The sequence below is a fragment of the Canis lupus genome, chromosome 8 (assembly GCF_011100685.1).
Source record: "Canis lupus familiaris isolate Mischka breed German Shepherd chromosome 8, alternate assembly UU_Cfam_GSD_1.0, whole genome shotgun sequence".
In the NCBI taxonomy this organism is placed as follows: domain Eukaryota; kingdom Metazoa; phylum Chordata; class Mammalia; order Carnivora; family Canidae; genus Canis; species Canis lupus.
The window spans coordinates 38,237,034-38,253,636 of record NC_049229.1 but is presented as its reverse complement, the minus strand read 5'-3'; the positions used below and the strand labels follow the sequence as shown (position 1 = coordinate 38,253,636).

The 16,603-nt window shown below is 37.7% G+C and overlaps 1 protein-coding gene across 3 annotated transcripts in view; it reads left to right on the top strand.

The window, feature by feature from the left end:
• Positions 1 to 16,603, top strand: part of PPP2R5E (protein phosphatase 2 regulatory subunit B'epsilon) — a 142,718-nt gene that overhangs the window by 110,939 nt on the left and 15,176 nt on the right. For all 3 annotated transcript variants that reach the window (XM_038544899.1, XM_038544900.1, XM_038544898.1), the window contains 3 exons: positions 14,537 to 14,667; positions 14,788 to 14,847; positions 15,761 to 15,869. In XM_038544899.1, coding sequence (XP_038400827.1) covers positions 14,537 to 14,667; positions 14,788 to 14,847; positions 15,761 to 15,869 — 300 coding nt within the window. The remainder of the gene's footprint in view (positions 1 to 14,536; positions 14,668 to 14,787; positions 14,848 to 15,760; positions 15,870 to 16,603) is intronic.

The window sequence follows — 16,603 nt, the reverse complement described above, 5'->3', positions numbered from 1 at the left end:
ACCTGCCTTCGGCCCAGAGTGTGATCCATGAGTCCTGGGATCGAGTCCCACATCGGGCTCCCCGCATGGAGCCTGTTTCTCCCTCTGTCTATGTCTCTGCCTCTCTCTCACTGTGTCTCTCATGAGTAAATAAATAAAATCTTTTTTTTTAAAAAAAAAGGACTTCAAATTTAAAACATTATTTTGGCAGGAAGTTGATCTTCTAGGCCTTCCTGGATAAATGTTGATAACCCTTATGATGACCTCATTTCCCCTCCGTAAGTCAATTAATAAATTTAGAATTTTGGATATATTAGGTTGAGAGGCTTTGGAAAAGTGAGGTTTTGGAAAAGAGGCTTTGGAAAAAGAGAGGTAGGTAAATAGGTGGATGCATGGAGCATTGGGTAAATAGGTTGATTGATCCAGATTCTTATACCAAGGAGGCAAAATGCATTTCAGACAAAAAAGCAACATGTAATAGGTCTATGTTTTGTATTGGAAAGTCTTTACATTTATATAGCACTGTATAACTGTCAGAGCATCTTTATGTGCATTATTTAATTTGTGCTGTAACCTAAAATAGACACAGCTAAATTTTAGGCCTATTTTATAGATGAATAAACTGAGGCATAGAAAGTTTCTCAAGGTTTCCCAAGCACATTTCCTATTCTGTTTTTCTGTCCATTATGTCATGATGCCTCCTTGTGATTCCCCTCACCATAACTTGGAATGACTTCAAGGCAGGAGTAGCCCTCACTTCTCAACACTAATGAAATATTAAGGTTCCCTGATATTTATGGTAAATTAAATTACCCGAGAGGATCAGATAGTGAAGCCTGTGTTTAGTTGACATGGAAACAGTAAGAACTAGGATCTTATGATGAAGCCAGTGCTTTTCTTACAAGAAAAGCATGCAGGGCCCAGCTCAGTGTGTTCTTTGTGGTAGATGGGTACTGAAGATAATAAAGCTCATAAGATTAAAACATCAGAAAAAAACAGACTTGAAAGGGATGTTTTGGGTTGTCTGTTGTAGTTCTTTACCCAGTGAGTTAGTCTTTTTGAGATGCTGTGAAGGGGTGACTCCCATTTACTCTATTTTAGTGAAGAAGGAGCGTATACCTGGGCAGATTGTTGTGTTTTTGTTAGAAAGTTCTTTTTTTGGTTGAACTTCTGTATACCTTGTACCCTTCGGCCTTATTTCCCCAGACTAGTTCTTCAGTATTCACTAGCTCGGACGCAACATTTCAGGTCTTAGGATACAGTGCATGTGTTTACCTCTTGGCTCTTTTTCCTGCGAACAGGAGTTGCAGCTGAAATGCCTAGAGGCTCGCTTCTAACAAGGTGGTGACCAGGTGTCAGATAATAGGAGGTAGACAGGTTTCTACTAAAGGGAGCGTTGGCTGTTCCCCTTCTTTCAATTATTGTGGGACTTTTTCTCCCCCCTCAAGAGAAACAAATCCAGATTTTTACGTGAAATGTTCTGATAAACTAAACCCATCTGCCTTCTGGATCTAGCCTAGCAGCTGTCAGTGTGCATTCTCTGTTCTAGACTCATTCTTACTTCTGTCAGCTCTCATTTGTCCGTTTTGGAAATCTTCAATATGTACCTCTTTGTCTTTAAAAATGCGATGTATATCTGAACATAGTGTCCTGAGCCTGGTCAGTCCAGCACAGCTAAGAATTGGGTTCTCCATTCCCTTGTGTAGATTTCCTAAAGGGGCGGTCTCATTAGCTACCCTTACTGTTCCCTGGCACTGCTAACTTAGGTTAAGCTTGTGGTCTCTGAATTCTAATTTAGCTTTATGCATAATGTTATAAAGCGATGTTTTCCCTTGTTCTTGTTCATTGTCCAGTTTGCCTTTTAATCTAAATGTAGAATCTGACATATATTCCTGCAGAATATCATTTCTCCGCAGCCTTTTGAGCTCTTTTTGGATCTTGAGTCTGTCATTCCACTCCATTCATTGTACCTTCCATCTTTATCACATCTGTGACTTTCTTAACTATGCTAGTAGCTGTTGGCTTCATCTCGGGTCATTATTAGAATAACCAGCACTGGTGACAAGAGGTCTTTGGCATGCCTTTAGCATCTTTTCTTTATTTTAGCACATGTTCATTGATCAGCAGTCTTTGAATTTCATCCCTGAACCTGTTAGAAATTTACTCTAGAATGGTATCATCCTTATATTTTTAAAGCTTTGTTTGAGGTGCCTGAGTGGTACAGTTGGTTGAGCATCTGACTCCTGGTTTCGGCTCAGGTCGTGATCTCAGGGTTGTGAGATTGAGCCTCATGTCAGGCTCTGTGTTCAGCGTAGAGTCTCTTTAGAACTCTCGCTTCTTCTCCCTCTGCTCCCCACCCCCCCCAATAAATAAATCTTTAAAAAAATGCTTAAAATATTTTTTTCTTCATAAGGAGAGTGTAAAGACTTTGTCAGATGCTATGGGAGAAGCCAGGACTTTGTGTTTACAGCACTCCCTATTTAGGGGCCTTGAGATTTTACCATAAAAAGGAATGCCTTTCATTAGTGAACTTCTGGGGGCTACTGGTATTTATTGGTATTGGTTATTATTTACTGTTATTTATTGGTATTTATTAATGTTGCCCCAGGTACTTACAAACTATGTGATTATCTGTCTCTGAGTTCTGCTGGAGATAAGAAATCAAGTATACATAGTGAGTCCATCTACTTTTATGTTTTCAGCCCTTTCCTCATTTTTACAACCTTTGCCTCCTTTACCTTCTCTCTTCTGGATCTGTTGATAAACTCAACCTTCACATCAGGGCTCACAGCACAGCAGTTCCTGCATCAGTCAGGAAAGGGACAGGCAGGGTATTGGCAAAATCAATAACACCACTTAGTGGTATTTGAATGTAATCATATGACTAACGAGAGCATTAACTATCATGTTGGAGATAAGCTCAGGGTGGTGCCAATTAGCTGCCATTTTCCAGAATACTCTATTCATTGACGTTGGTAACCTACAAAGTTGGCCTCCTGCCCCTTTTCCTACCCGTTAGTCTACTGATGACTTACGTGGGATCCCAGTCCCTTCTAGAAGTGGGTTTTCAGTACCCTATGTAATTTGCCTGAGCTCCCTTCCTGGGAGATTTATTTCCAACTTGGGACCTGCTTGGCCTTTTGGAGCTTGAGGCATTATTGCCAAGATTCTGTCCCCCCTCTCCCCACCCTCCTTTTCCTGCCACCAGGCCTTTCTTGTCCTTGAGTTGGCAGCTCCTTTGTGTGCGTCCCCTGTAGTCAACTCATTCATTATTTACACACCCCGTTTCTCTCCCCACAGCTTCCCATGGTGCCACCTAGTCCTGGTGTGTTTCATACCTAAGCCTGGTTTTCTTATGACATGGGAACTGTCATACCTTCCGCTTTTGCAGATTGGGATGACGTTTATTGCATTCTTTTTCTTTGAGCAGATTTTTTATTCTCTGTGGTTTCTCAAAAGATCTCAAAAAGAATTTTGGTGGTCTCACCTTAAACCTTTTTTATTTAGTTAGACATAATTTATTCTAGTCACGAGATTTAAACCTTATTTTCTATAGCGTTAGCTGGTATTCTTTACAGTTCTGATTCTCACTTCTCACATCAGTAAAGACAAAAGCAAAATAAGAATTGAGCTATTTTAACATAATGTAGTAGAAAGAAAGTTAGCAAACTGTGGGTTTGATAGGAGCTAAGAATATGTGCTGTGGGTAAGAAGGAACTGCATTAAAATCCTGGTTTTTCACCTACTTGGCAATGTGGCTTTTAGCCAATTAATACAGTTGGCTGTCCAAGCTTGAGTCTCCTCATTTTGCAACATGAGGTAACAGGAAAATAAGACATACCCCCAAACGGACAGTTGTTAAGTCTGCTTCATTGAGTTGACACTATGGATACAAAGACAGGCTCCCTGCCTTTAATTGTAGACAAGATTTTAGACTATTCTGAGCCTCAGTGTTTCTGTAAAATGACTGTGCTGGTGACCTCTCTTACAAGTTAGAACAAGTAAACTTGTTATGATAAAATGATAATGATTTGTAAAAACATCTGCTGGTATTATCTACCCACAGTAGGATATTTTATTTTTCTTGATTCCAATATTAATTTTAAAATCTCTGCCTTTTGAAATGAAATGTAAAAGTTTATATGAAACTTAATAAGAAAATTTTGCAAAGAAGCCTTGAACAGTGTATTCCTAGATGGAAAATTTGCTATTATAAGGATATCCAAGAATCTCCCAAGTTAATTTATACATTTAGTGTAATTCTAAATGAAATTTCATTAGTTTCTTTATTTGAAAATTTCAAAGTTCATGACATAAAAGAAAATTTTGAAAAAGAAAACTGATACTACACCTTGCCTATTAGATATTAAAACATATAAATATATTAAAACTATAAAGGTACATGAATGAAAACAGTGTGGCATGGGGCGCCTGGGTGGCTCATTTGGTTAAGCATCCAGCTCTAGATTTAGGCTCAAGTCATGATCTTAGGGTTGTGAGATTGAGCCCGTGTTGGGCTCTGCACTCAGCAGAGTCTCCTTGAGATTCTCTCTCTCCTCCCTCTGTACCTTCCCTCATTTGTGCTTTATAAATAAATAAGCAAATAAATAAAATCTTCAAAAACAACCAATGTAGCATATGTATAGGAAAGAGACTAGAATGTAGCAGAGGCTTGAGTGGAAAACGTCTTTCTTAGTCTGCCAAAAACCCATAAAAAATTGTACCTATACATACAGATGTGTACGTGTGCATACATATATGTTAAATTGGTATAATCCTCTGAAGAGGAAAACTGATAGTATTCTATCAACTTAAATTTTGTCAACCTAGGGCAGCCCAGGTGGCTCAGCAGTTTAGCGCCACCTTCGGCCTAGGGCGTGATCCTGGAGACCCGGGATCGAGTCCCACATTGGACTTCCTGCGTGGAGCCTGCTTCTCCCTCTGCCTGTGTCTCTGCCTCTCTCTCTTCCTCTCTCTCTCTGTCTCTCATGAATAAATAAAATCTTTAAAAACAATTTTTTTTTGTCAACCTAAATTTTATCCACTCAGCAATTCCGTGAGAGGTAGTCAGATATGTACACAAAGATATGTATACAGTGATATTGAATGCACCATTGTTAATAATTATTAGAAAACTGGAAACAATTTAAAACTTCCTTAGTAGGGGGTTAATTGAATAAATCCTGGACATGCACATTATGGAATGTTCAGATTGTAAAGAGAATGAGAGGTACGCATAATCTATTTTTAAGTGAAACATGTATCTTCTGGAACAGTATGATTTTTTTGAATCTGAGTCTTATTTTAGGGAAAAGGAATGTTTGTATATGCACTAAAAATTTCAGAAGGCAATACACCAAATTGGCATCAGCTGTCTGGTAGAATGTGATTAAGTGTGATGGTCATCACTTTCTAATTTTTATATTTCTATTTTTTTACATTAAAAAATAATGACCATGTATGTTATAATCAGTAAGAATAGTAAATATAGATTATGACTACGTTCTCATTTTATTGCCTGGCATTTTTCATGAACTTCAGCTGATTCTGTTCATTAGCCTTCCTAAGACTGTTTCCATAAGACTACACCATTCATTTATACTTCACATTTGTTGTGTTTTCCTTCCTTTGGTTCCTTGTATATGTCCTTCAAAAATCTGATGTTCAGTGGAAAGCTTTCAGTGTTACCTTGAGAAGCCCTTTCAATACTACTCATTTTCGTCCTCATCAGGAAGTGGTGTAGATCGGTACTTAAGTGTATACACTGATTTGAATTCAGATGCTGGCATTTTTTAGTGCATGACCTTGGGCAGGTAGTTGCAGAATATCCACAATATAATCATAATTTTGTTGTGAAAGGTTGCTACGGAGATTTAATAAGTGAATACGTATGTAAGCACTTAGAACAATTCCTGACAAGAGTCAGTGGCCAGTAAATGTTATGCTGCTGCTGTCACTACTAATTTTTTTTTAGGATCAGTTCTTGTTTTGAGAATCTTCTTTTCATATTTTCTAGAATAGCCTCAGTCCGTGAAGTCATATGGTGATCTGTCGGCATCATAACCAGCATGTGATGAATTTTTTGAAATCCGACTTTTACCATTCTCAAAAATCAAAGAAACTCTTTGGACTCTACTTATATGGCTCCTCTCTGGCTCTTGAGATTTTTTCAGATGTTAAATGCGGTCTCTCCTGTCCTTGGATTCATATCACCAACTGACTTCTTCCAGTGTTACAAGTAAATGTTTATTAGTGCCAGGTGCATATCCTTTTAATAGGTGAGAAGCAGGGATAATATGTTCAAATCTTTACAGAAGCCAGATAGGTGGTACGAACAAAGTTGTGTAGGTGTGACAGGAAGGAGTGCTGGTCAAGGGAACCTGGAAATCCTGATTTTTGTATGGGCCAGACAAAACTCTTTGTGGCTTCTGCCTTTGAAGAGTTTATGGTGTTTTTATTTAAGAATGGTATGATTGATTGGCTTGCTTAAATTTCATTGTAATTTTTATTAAATCTAGATTTATATAACCTTTAGCATTTCTTATGTACATCTAAGTCTTTACACAAGAAAGCTGTCAGATTTATCAAGGATAGTCAGTTGATTACATAGTGCACTCGTGTCTATGGTAATGTTGATTTTAGTCATAGTAACTGCTTTCTATAGCTCTAAGTGTGCAGACTTGCTTAGGTTTATGGAACAACATGTCTCTTCCCAATAAAGATAATTTTTATCTGTGTTAGGACAGTTGGGAAAATGTTTTTTTTTTTTTTTTTTTTTTTTTTAATGATCCCCTCCCCTCAGCACACTGGGTTGCCAAACCTTGGATTATTTCATTGGGTGTGTATTATTGTGGCAAGAGTTTTTAGTAGCATATTTCTAAAGACTGCTTTCAACGACTCTGCAAATCTGAGAAGCAGTCAGTGGTTGCTAAGAGACATACTATTCAAGTGTCCCCATAAACATATGTACTGCTGGAGATTGCGATTTAGCAATTTGTATTTCACATTTGCAGTTATATTTAGCTGAAAGGTGCTGTGATTATCATGCAACTTATGCAAATTGGTTACCCTGTCCTTAAAAGTGACCTTTTGTTATTGTGTTTTAAAAATTCAAGACAAATTGGACTCGACACAAACCTACTTGTTAATAAATTTTAAGTTCTACAGTGAAATCAATTTCTTGAGGCCTTGAATCTCAGCTCTAATACAAAGAGCTGTTGTCCAAACAAGTTCCTTGAATGTGTCAAAATGTTTATTACATTTCTCTCTCTGTGCCTATAGCAAATAAAACTTAAGAGAATTTATTTGATCAGGAATTTTATCAGATAATCCTTACTAATTAATCAAGCACTCTCTTCACCTCATCCCATTCAGTCAACCTATCACTTAAAAACCTTGGAAAAGGGTTTTACTGCTCTGGTTCCCGTATCCAGAGCCAGCTTAGCAGGTACACGGCTTGTGCTGTGACACGGGGCCCCTTGCTGAGAAGGGCCCTGCTCTTGGTTAATGCTTTGCTGTTGCTGCCTTGAAAGTCTTCAGTTTTTTAACAAGGGGCACTGCATTTTCATTTTGCTTGGGCCCCACAAATTATGTAGATAGTCCCTGCGTGCAGCCCACTAAGTGCACCATTATGTAGAGTAAAAGCTCTTTCTTGAAATGCTGATCAAATTGATTGTCTTAAAATTTTAAACCACCAGTTTTTGTTCAGTCAGTCCAAATTATTGCTTGAGAGAGGAAAGAATGGATTTCTCTAGTTTGTGGGAAGAATGCCTGAAGTTAGGAAGAAAATAAAAGCATGTGACTTAGCAGATTTGTTCATATTTGGGTGACTTACACCTTTGAAATGTTTATACTGAGTTTCCATAGGAGTCTTGAAGTCAGAATTGCTAAAAGGTTATAATGTACAGCATTTTTTGATTCTTTGTCTCCTCTGTGCTTCTCAGTGGTGCCCATAGATCAACTCATTTGACGTGTTGGTCTTCTTGAGTTGCTCTGATTCATTGGAGTCAGGATGCTATTAATAGGCTCTTGCTACTTGGTTCTAGGCTGTTTTCTCCATGTACATTACTTGTTCGAGGTAAAAGTGTTTGGAAGATACCATTTTTCAGATAGTAGAATAGCTGAAGTTAAAAAAGCCAGAAATGTTTAAATGAAAACAATATTTACATGAAAACATGTCGAATACCAATTTCATTGATTGTTTACTTAAGCATTTCTGATGTTCTTTAAAATCTTGCTTTATGAGACACCCTGGGTGGCTCTGATGGTTAAGTGTCAGCCTTCAGCTCAGCTCAGGTTGTGATCTCTAGGGCCTGGAATCAAGCCCCATGTTGGACTCCCAGCTCATTTGGGAGTCTATTTCTCCCTCTGCCTCTCTTCCTGTTTGTACTTTCTCTGTCTCTGTCTTTGTCTCTCTGTCTCTGAAATGAATACATTTTAGAAATCTCAAGAAAAAAAAAATCTTTCTTTACATGGAATAGGGCATGGTAGTTGTGCCTTTATTGTAGCAGAGGGCAGTTGGGCCTTTTGTTTCAAATCTTTCGCTCCTAATTGTTAAAAATAGTTTTAATTGGGGCGCCTGGGTGGTGCAGTTGTTTAGGCGTCTGACTCTTGGTTTTGGCTCAAGTTGTGATCTCAAGGTTATGAGATTGAGCACCACATTGGGTTCTGCGTTCATTGGACTCTGCTTGAGATTCTCTCCCCACCCCGTCCCTCCTGCTCGTGCTTTCTCTCTCTGTCTCAAATAAATCTTGAAAAAATGGTTTTAATTGATAAAGTAATGTCTATTAAAAAATTCAAATATATTTATATGGTTTATAAAGAAAAATAGCAATCTCCTGCCTCACCCTTCCCCAGCCCAGAGTCTCACTCCCTAGAGGGTAATCACATTCAATTCTTCTAGATGTTTCCTGTATGTATCTCCATGTCTCTAGATAGCATTCTTATACTATTTCTTGATTCAAAATTCTTTTCCCTACTATAAATCATTATGTCTCCCTCTCCATCTCCCTCCTCTATATCTTAACAATATATAATTAGTTATGTCAAAAAATTTAATGAAATGAAATTCTGTGTTTGCATTAGGACTATGTACATGTTGTTCACAGCTGAGGCATATATTAGGCTATAATTGCATTACTTCTCTTATAGAGCTCTATTTTAAACCCCTGGAATGAATAATTGCCTTATTTTTTCACATGCTTGCTTTCCCATGAATGAGTTACTGGTTCATCACTTAGTTCTTCTCTGAGAGCACTGTGGCTCTTCTCAGTCTGGTGTACACATGAGCCAGTCTGTCTTCTATTGTTTTCCTTGGAGGCCTCCTTCCTGAAGCTGAAGCCCCATCATCCTGCTCTGGTTGGCACCTATGGCTTCCTCTAGGCTGTACCCATAGTGGTCATCCTGGGACTTTCTTTTGCCACTCTTCTGCACTGTGTCTTGTATCTCCCCCTTTCTTTCATTTTGGCAGAATATATCCACTAGATGCTTCCTAAGAAAGTATGAATGGGATATACATTTTTCAAAACCTGCTTCTCTGAACATGTCTTTTATTCAGCCCACAGACTTGACTGATATATTGGCTAGATTTATGGGTTAGAACCCATATTCCCTCAGAAGTTTTAGAGAATTCTAAATTGTCTGCTACTTCTAGTGGTATTAAGGAGGCTTGTGGCTGCTGAACTCCTTATCTTTCATAGTGACCTATTTTCTCTCAGCTTTTGAGATCTACTCTTTGTCCTCAGTGTCCAGATCATTCAAAGTGAAGTGCTTTGGTGCAGGTCTTTGTTAATTAATTGTGCAGAGAACATAATGGTCCATGATGGCACATATATATATTGAAATTCATGCCCTTTTTTCCTGAAAATTGCATTGAATTCTTTCTCAGGTAATGTCATTTTCTTTGTTTTTATGTTTCTGTACCTATTCTCTGTGCCTTTTTGGAATGTGTTGGACTTTCTGGATTGATCCTCTAGTTATCTATTTTCTTCTATACACTTCTTTTGGTTCTGCTTTCAGGATAGATTTGCTCATTTTAATGTTCCAGTTCCCCCTTTTTTTTTTTTTAAAGATCTTACTGTTTCATATGAGAGAGAGAGAAAGAGAGAGGCAGAGACCTAGGCAGAGGGAGAAGCAGGCTCCCTGCAAGGAGCCCGATGTGGGACTTGATCCCAGACCCTGGGATCACATCCTGAGCTGAAAGCAGATGCTCAACCGCTGAGCCACCCAGGTGTCCCATAATGTTCCAGTTCTTCTGAAATTTTTATTTCTTTTACATCTTGAATTTCCAAACTTTTTTTTTTAATTCTCTGAATATTCATCTGCTGTAGCACTGCTTTTATTTCAGGGATCCAATAGATTTATTTCTGAGGATAAGTTCTTTTCTGCAGGTTTTGTTTTGTTTTGTTTGTTTGTTTTTTACTTGCATTGTGGCTATTTCCTCTGAGTTCTTTATGATTGTTTGTTTTGGTCTGTCTTTTATGTTAGAATGTCTGGTGATCCTTGGCTTCATAATTACGTATTAGTCATCAGAGAAGCTTCTTAGAGCCATCTAAAAGCCTTCTTAGAACTGTGTGTGTTTGTGTGCACATGCATGCACACAAGTGGGAGACACTTAGAATATTGAGCAGAGACCTTGAGCTTTCATTGAGAAACCCTCAAATATCAGTGTGTCAATAGATGTTTCCTCTTGAAGCTGTCAAGAGGCTGAAGCTGAGGTCTCTCAAAAGGGACCTTCCTATCACCTACCTAATCCAGAATTTTGAGGGCTTAGTCAGAGAATGGTGCCAGCAAAGATCTCATTCATCAGCATACAGAGTTTTATTTAATCCTTTTATTTGCAATAGAGTTTTTACTTTCCTGTGTACAATGTCTTGAAGACTAGAGACTTGCATGTTTATGCTCTGTAGACTTTGATTATAAATCTTCAGTCCACTGCTTGGGACATGGATCTGGGAGGACTTGTTACTCTTTCGACAAACTTTCAACCAGCCCTCCTGTTTTTAGCTCCGTACACCCTTGCCATCAAATATATCTGGCGTGTTCAATTCTTAAGCCTTTTAAGGGTTCTCTGGTGTGAACTGGCTTGCTTCTTGTTGGCTTCCTTCCCTGCTGGCAGAATGGAAAAACACTTAGCAGAGTGGAGAAAGAGGAAACCTAAGATAGCCCCTGCCATCCACTTTCCATCTTTGAAAAATGTGCAGATTTGTTTCATCGGCTCTCTACTCTAATCTGCCCCGTGGGTTTCTTCCCTTTTTCTTCCTTTATTCTCATGTCAGGGAGGGCTCAGGAAGACAAAGTTTTAGTCTTCGTGTCTGATTTGGAGACCCTGATTGCCTCTTTTCATTTTGCCCTTCTCATTTCATGTAGATTATTATGAGGTTCAAAGGAGAGCTCTTTGGCTAAATCACTTCATGGTTCATCCCTGTTTGTTAGCTTCGGAAAGTCTGGTTTTGTAAACTAGGAGTCAGCAAGTTGACAGATCTATCTTTGCTCTGTAATCACCTTGGAAACTATCCAGCTTCTTTTCTCTGACAAGTTGCCTGCTATATTGTAGGGAGCACAGTCCACTAGGCATTTACAGATGCTGGATTATATTTCTCATTGCTTTTTTGTGGGGAGTGTATATATGACTAAGCACAAACATTTTATTTTGAAAATCAGAGCTCATCCTACTCCCCATTTTTTGGGCCTGTGCATTATTAATACTTTTAATTTTGTCTTTTATGCCATAAAATCATCAAAAACACGTTCTATAGAACAGCAGAAATGTCATTTATATACTGTAATTTTTCTTTCTCATAGGACATGATATATATATATATATATGTTATATGTATTTGTGGCTTTGTGTAAATGACTTTAGTTAGATGCTGGGTAATGCATGTTTTTTGAGGGCCTAATGAAAACATTAGTTAAATGATTTTTGCTTAATTATTATATTTTCATTAAACTCTTAAGATTAACAGTACATACATAAGCATAGTTGATTCAGATTTTGCTAATACACCCCCTCAAACTTTGTTGGTTGCAAATTACTCATTAAATCCTTTTATAGCACTTAAAAATAGAAACCAAATTTAAAAATAGAACTTAAAAGGTTAATTATTTCCATTAACGAGGAATAAGATGAGTAGGTTAGGGATCTTATGTCATTTTGTGTGTGTGCAGTCGATAAGAGATACTGAGCCCATGGGGCCTCTTTTACTTATAAGGACCACATACCTTTCTTTCTTAAACTGTTTCCTGTGGAAATATATAGTTGACTTGCTCATTGCTTTCCCTGTGGGCTCCCAAGTTTGTTCATGAATGTGTGTGTGTGCACAGCAACAAGAACAGTTCCTGACATGTGGAGATTGATTGGTCAATTGATTGCATGGTTAAATGGGCAGAGATGGCAGGTGTTTTAACAGCATCTTCTATTCTGATTGGCTGCTGGTGAAGGTATGTGCTGTTGTACCTACCATGAATACTCTCCTTCCACTTCAACTTCCTGATTTCTTCGTGGGTCAGCCTGGATGTCACTTTCTCCAGAAGCCTTCCCTATCACTTTATTTCTTCCAAGTAAAGTAGATTTTTCTGCTATGTATTTATATAGTATCCTAAACCATTTATGCTGTTTATTTACCTGTCTCCCTCATTTACACTAGGCTCTGTGAAGGCTGATTGTGTCTGTCTCCTTGCCCCATAGCTGGCTCTAATAGGCATACATATTTATTTGAGGTATTCATTTTTGGGGTGGGTGGGTGGGTGGATGAGTGGATGGATGGCATTGTAGAGCCAAAATTGCAGCTCTCTCACTGCCCAGTGTTGAAGATTTCCCTTCAGTTTGTACTTCCTGCCATTATTTGAAGGGCTATTCTTTGTCTATAATTTTGTCTTTTGTTCAAAGAAAAACACCAAGCAAAAGTGGATAATTTATTTGATTACTGCCCACTGAGTTATTCTTCTGCTCTCAGCCACATGTCTTAATCACCTGAATTATGCTTATGTATTTCTTGATAGCTTTTTTGGTAATTAGGGTAGTCTGTGTTCATTTGTATATTGTCTATATGTTCTTGAAATGTTTTACTATCAAATCAACTTTAGTGTAAACAATAAGTGTTGCTTTATTGTGATGATAATGTATGAGGAACACAGTAAAATTCAAACCAGTCTCCAACTTGGGTTTTCAGCTAGTGAACCTACCCACTGTTATTTTAATAAATAAATAAATAAATAAATAAATAAATAAATAAATACTTTATTGAGATATAATTCACATACCATAAAATTCACCCTTAAATGGTGAATTTTATAAATTATAAAATTCAGGGTTTTTTAGTTTATAATTCAGTGTTTTTTAATGTACTTACCAGCTTGTGCTATCATCACTGCTATATAATTGCAGAATACTTTTTATCATCCCCCAAAGAAACACCATATTCCTTAGCAGACATTCTTCATTCTGCTGTCTGTATGGATTTGTGTATTCCAGGTATTTCATAAAAATGGAATCATATAATAATTGGCCTTTTGCATCTGGCTTCTTTCCATGTGGTAGCATATATCATTATTCATTCCTTTTTATGGTTGAAAAAGATGGACATCAGGGTTGTTTCCACTTTTGGCTATGATGAATCATGCTGCTGTGAACATTCATGTGCAAGTTTTTGTGTTGACATATTGATACCAGGATTTAGTTTTTGACTTTAGATTACAAATGAGTAGAAACTTTAAAAATGTTATTCATGGTTAGCATACATACAGAAATTGTAAATGCTCACCTCCGTGAATATTTATAAAGTGAGCACAACTGTGTAACAGCAACTAAGCTCTACAAAGAACATTTCTGCTGTCTCTGGGGACTTTAAGATGTTGGCTTTGGTTTAGGTTGATTCATTTATTCGTATGCTCAAGTAGAGCTGAAGGTTCATCTTTTTTTTTAGATTTTATTCATTTATTCATGAGAAACACAGAGAGAGAGGCAGAGAGAGAGAGAGAGAGAGAGAGAGAGGCAGAGACACAGGCAGAGGGAGAAGCAGGCTCCATGCAGGGAGCCCGACTTGGGACTGGATCCTAGGTCTCTAGGATCACACCCTGGGCTGAAGGTGGTGCTAAACTGCTGAGCCACCGCGGCTGCCCAAACATCTAACTCTTGATCTCAGCTTAGGTCTTGGCCTCAGGGTCATGAGGTTCAAGCCCTGGATTAGAGTGGAGCCTACTTAAATAAACAAACAAACAACAACAACAAAAAAAACTACTTCATGGGGAGGATTAATACAAGTAGATTGCTTAGAAAATAGCATGATCATACTAAGTGCTGTATGTGTTACCTCTTATTGTTGTCATTATGATTATTGTTATTGTGTCTTATCTCTTCATTAGAGTGTGAGTCCCTTGTTTGACTTATAAATCATTCTATTTCCGAAAACCAGCACTGTGCCTGGCACATAATAGATACTTTAATAAATTTTTGAGGAGGTAAAGGAGGGAGGGATTTTAAATGATGAGTGGCAGAATTTCTAAATCATTTCCTGAAACCACTTTTGACAGCTATGCTGTCTTTCATTTACAACAGCTTTTGGAGCTATTTGACAGCGAAGACCCTCGGGAACGGGACTACTTAAAAACAGTCTTACACAGAATTTATGGCAAATTTCTTGGTCTTAGAGCATTTATCCGAAAACAGATTAACAATATTTTTCTAAGGTAAGTGGAGGATGGGGGGAAAAGGAGAAGCAAAATTGGTGGCTTTATGGTAAAGTGTTAAACTTCAAATATTTGAACATAGTGTACTGACTTTATTCTTTCTTTTCTTTTTTAAAAAAGGTTTGTTTATGAAACAGAACACTTCAATGGGGTAGCTGAACTGCTGGAAATATTAGGAAGGTAAGCACATTTTTAGCTAATTGATAATCTCAGGTGAATAGCATTTTGAAAATGAGATTCAAGTGGCACAGGGAAATGCTGACCTAGATCTCTTGCTGTATATACATTTGGTACTCTAAGCATGTTTCCCAACTGACTCTACAAGACATGATTTCTTGTCCTCCTTGCTCCTCAATTATGCATTGCTAATTCTGCAGGAAGGACTGAAAGAACTAACAGTTTGTTCGTTGCAACAGAGACAATAATACACCTAATTGCAGCCAAGCCAGTCACTCCGCAACATCTTATTCTTGTTAGTTTCTTTGCCATTTTCAAAGGAACCATGTACCCAGGTGTAGTTCTTGAACAGCTACTGCTGGGAGAAGTGGAATGAGTTGGAAAAGAGACAGCTGTTTGTGTAGGTTTTTATACACAGGGATGGTAATGTAACCAGACAATGTGATTACTTAGTTTCTCCTCCTAATATGAGAAGAAAATGAAGATGGAGTGACATTGTTTTCACTGTGACTTCCCCAGGAAGGGGCTCTCTGTCTATAGTATTCTTGGTCAGAGAAGAAATTTCAGGAACGATGTCTGCAAATGGAAAGGGTCATAAGTGAGGAGGGCAAACGATTTAGGGGGGAGGGAAAAATAAAGTTTTTGGTACAAAAGCTTTTGGGAATCATCCAGCTAGATTAAAGAGCATAAGAGCCTGTGCTAGGCTATCATAAGCAAATTTTCTTAAATTTCTTTCCTACTTAAATGTACTCTATTAAGTAACTCAGAAATTTTGAATGTCACTGGATGGGGTTTGGGTTGTTTTGGACCAAACATAAACCGATTCAGATTTAACCTGGTCTTCCAAGGGCAGGTTGTCTCAGTTTAGCTGGTTGTGATCACACTGCTAATTCATGTTTCTTCTTCTTTTTCCTAGTATTATCAATGGCTTTGCTTTACCTCTTAAGGCAGAACACAAACAGTTTCTGGTGAAAGTGCTGATTCCTTTACACACTGTCAGGAGCTTATCACTCTTCCATGCCCAGGTAGAATTTTATGCAACTACCTTTGGAAGCAAAATTAAAAGTTTACAAACTCAGTGTTTCTTTGATATTGATATTTCCTTAATTAAAAAAAAATCCTATAAAATGCTCCCTGAGGAAAATTAAAATGTGTGCTGTTTTTCTGTGTATAGGAGAATCATGGGAATATTTTTCAAGTGGGAGGAGCATTTGTTCAGTCATCTCATTTTATAGAGAACTTTAGGACTTGCCTAGTTCACAAAATTAATATATTGAACATCTTGCGCAGCATCAAATATATGTGGGTTTTCCAAATTTAGATCTTTGAACATGTGTAATCATTTTGGAGTATCCTGGAATGTTTTATCTCATCCTCAGTTGCATTAGTCTATCAGTTGCTCTTTGCCCCCTCTTCCAGTTAATTCCCTATTTCCTTCTCACTTTCTACACACAAATAAACATATTCACAAATAAATCAATCAATATTTTCACATCTTTTTATTTTTAGCCTCCCTTATTTTAAAAAGCATACTCTGTTTTGTCCCAAGTCTGGTTTCCATGCTAATACTGCCTTGTGTGGTGAGCATGTCACCAGGGGACAGATAAATGATATAGTGGCATTTTAATTTTAGTATTCCAAACCAATGGGAATGTTTTGAGTTTGCATAAAAATGTCACACATTTTTCTGAGCAATGTTCCTCTTTAAATGTGAAATTTTGTGTTTCGAGGAAAAATTAGTCCATATGTTTCTAATTTG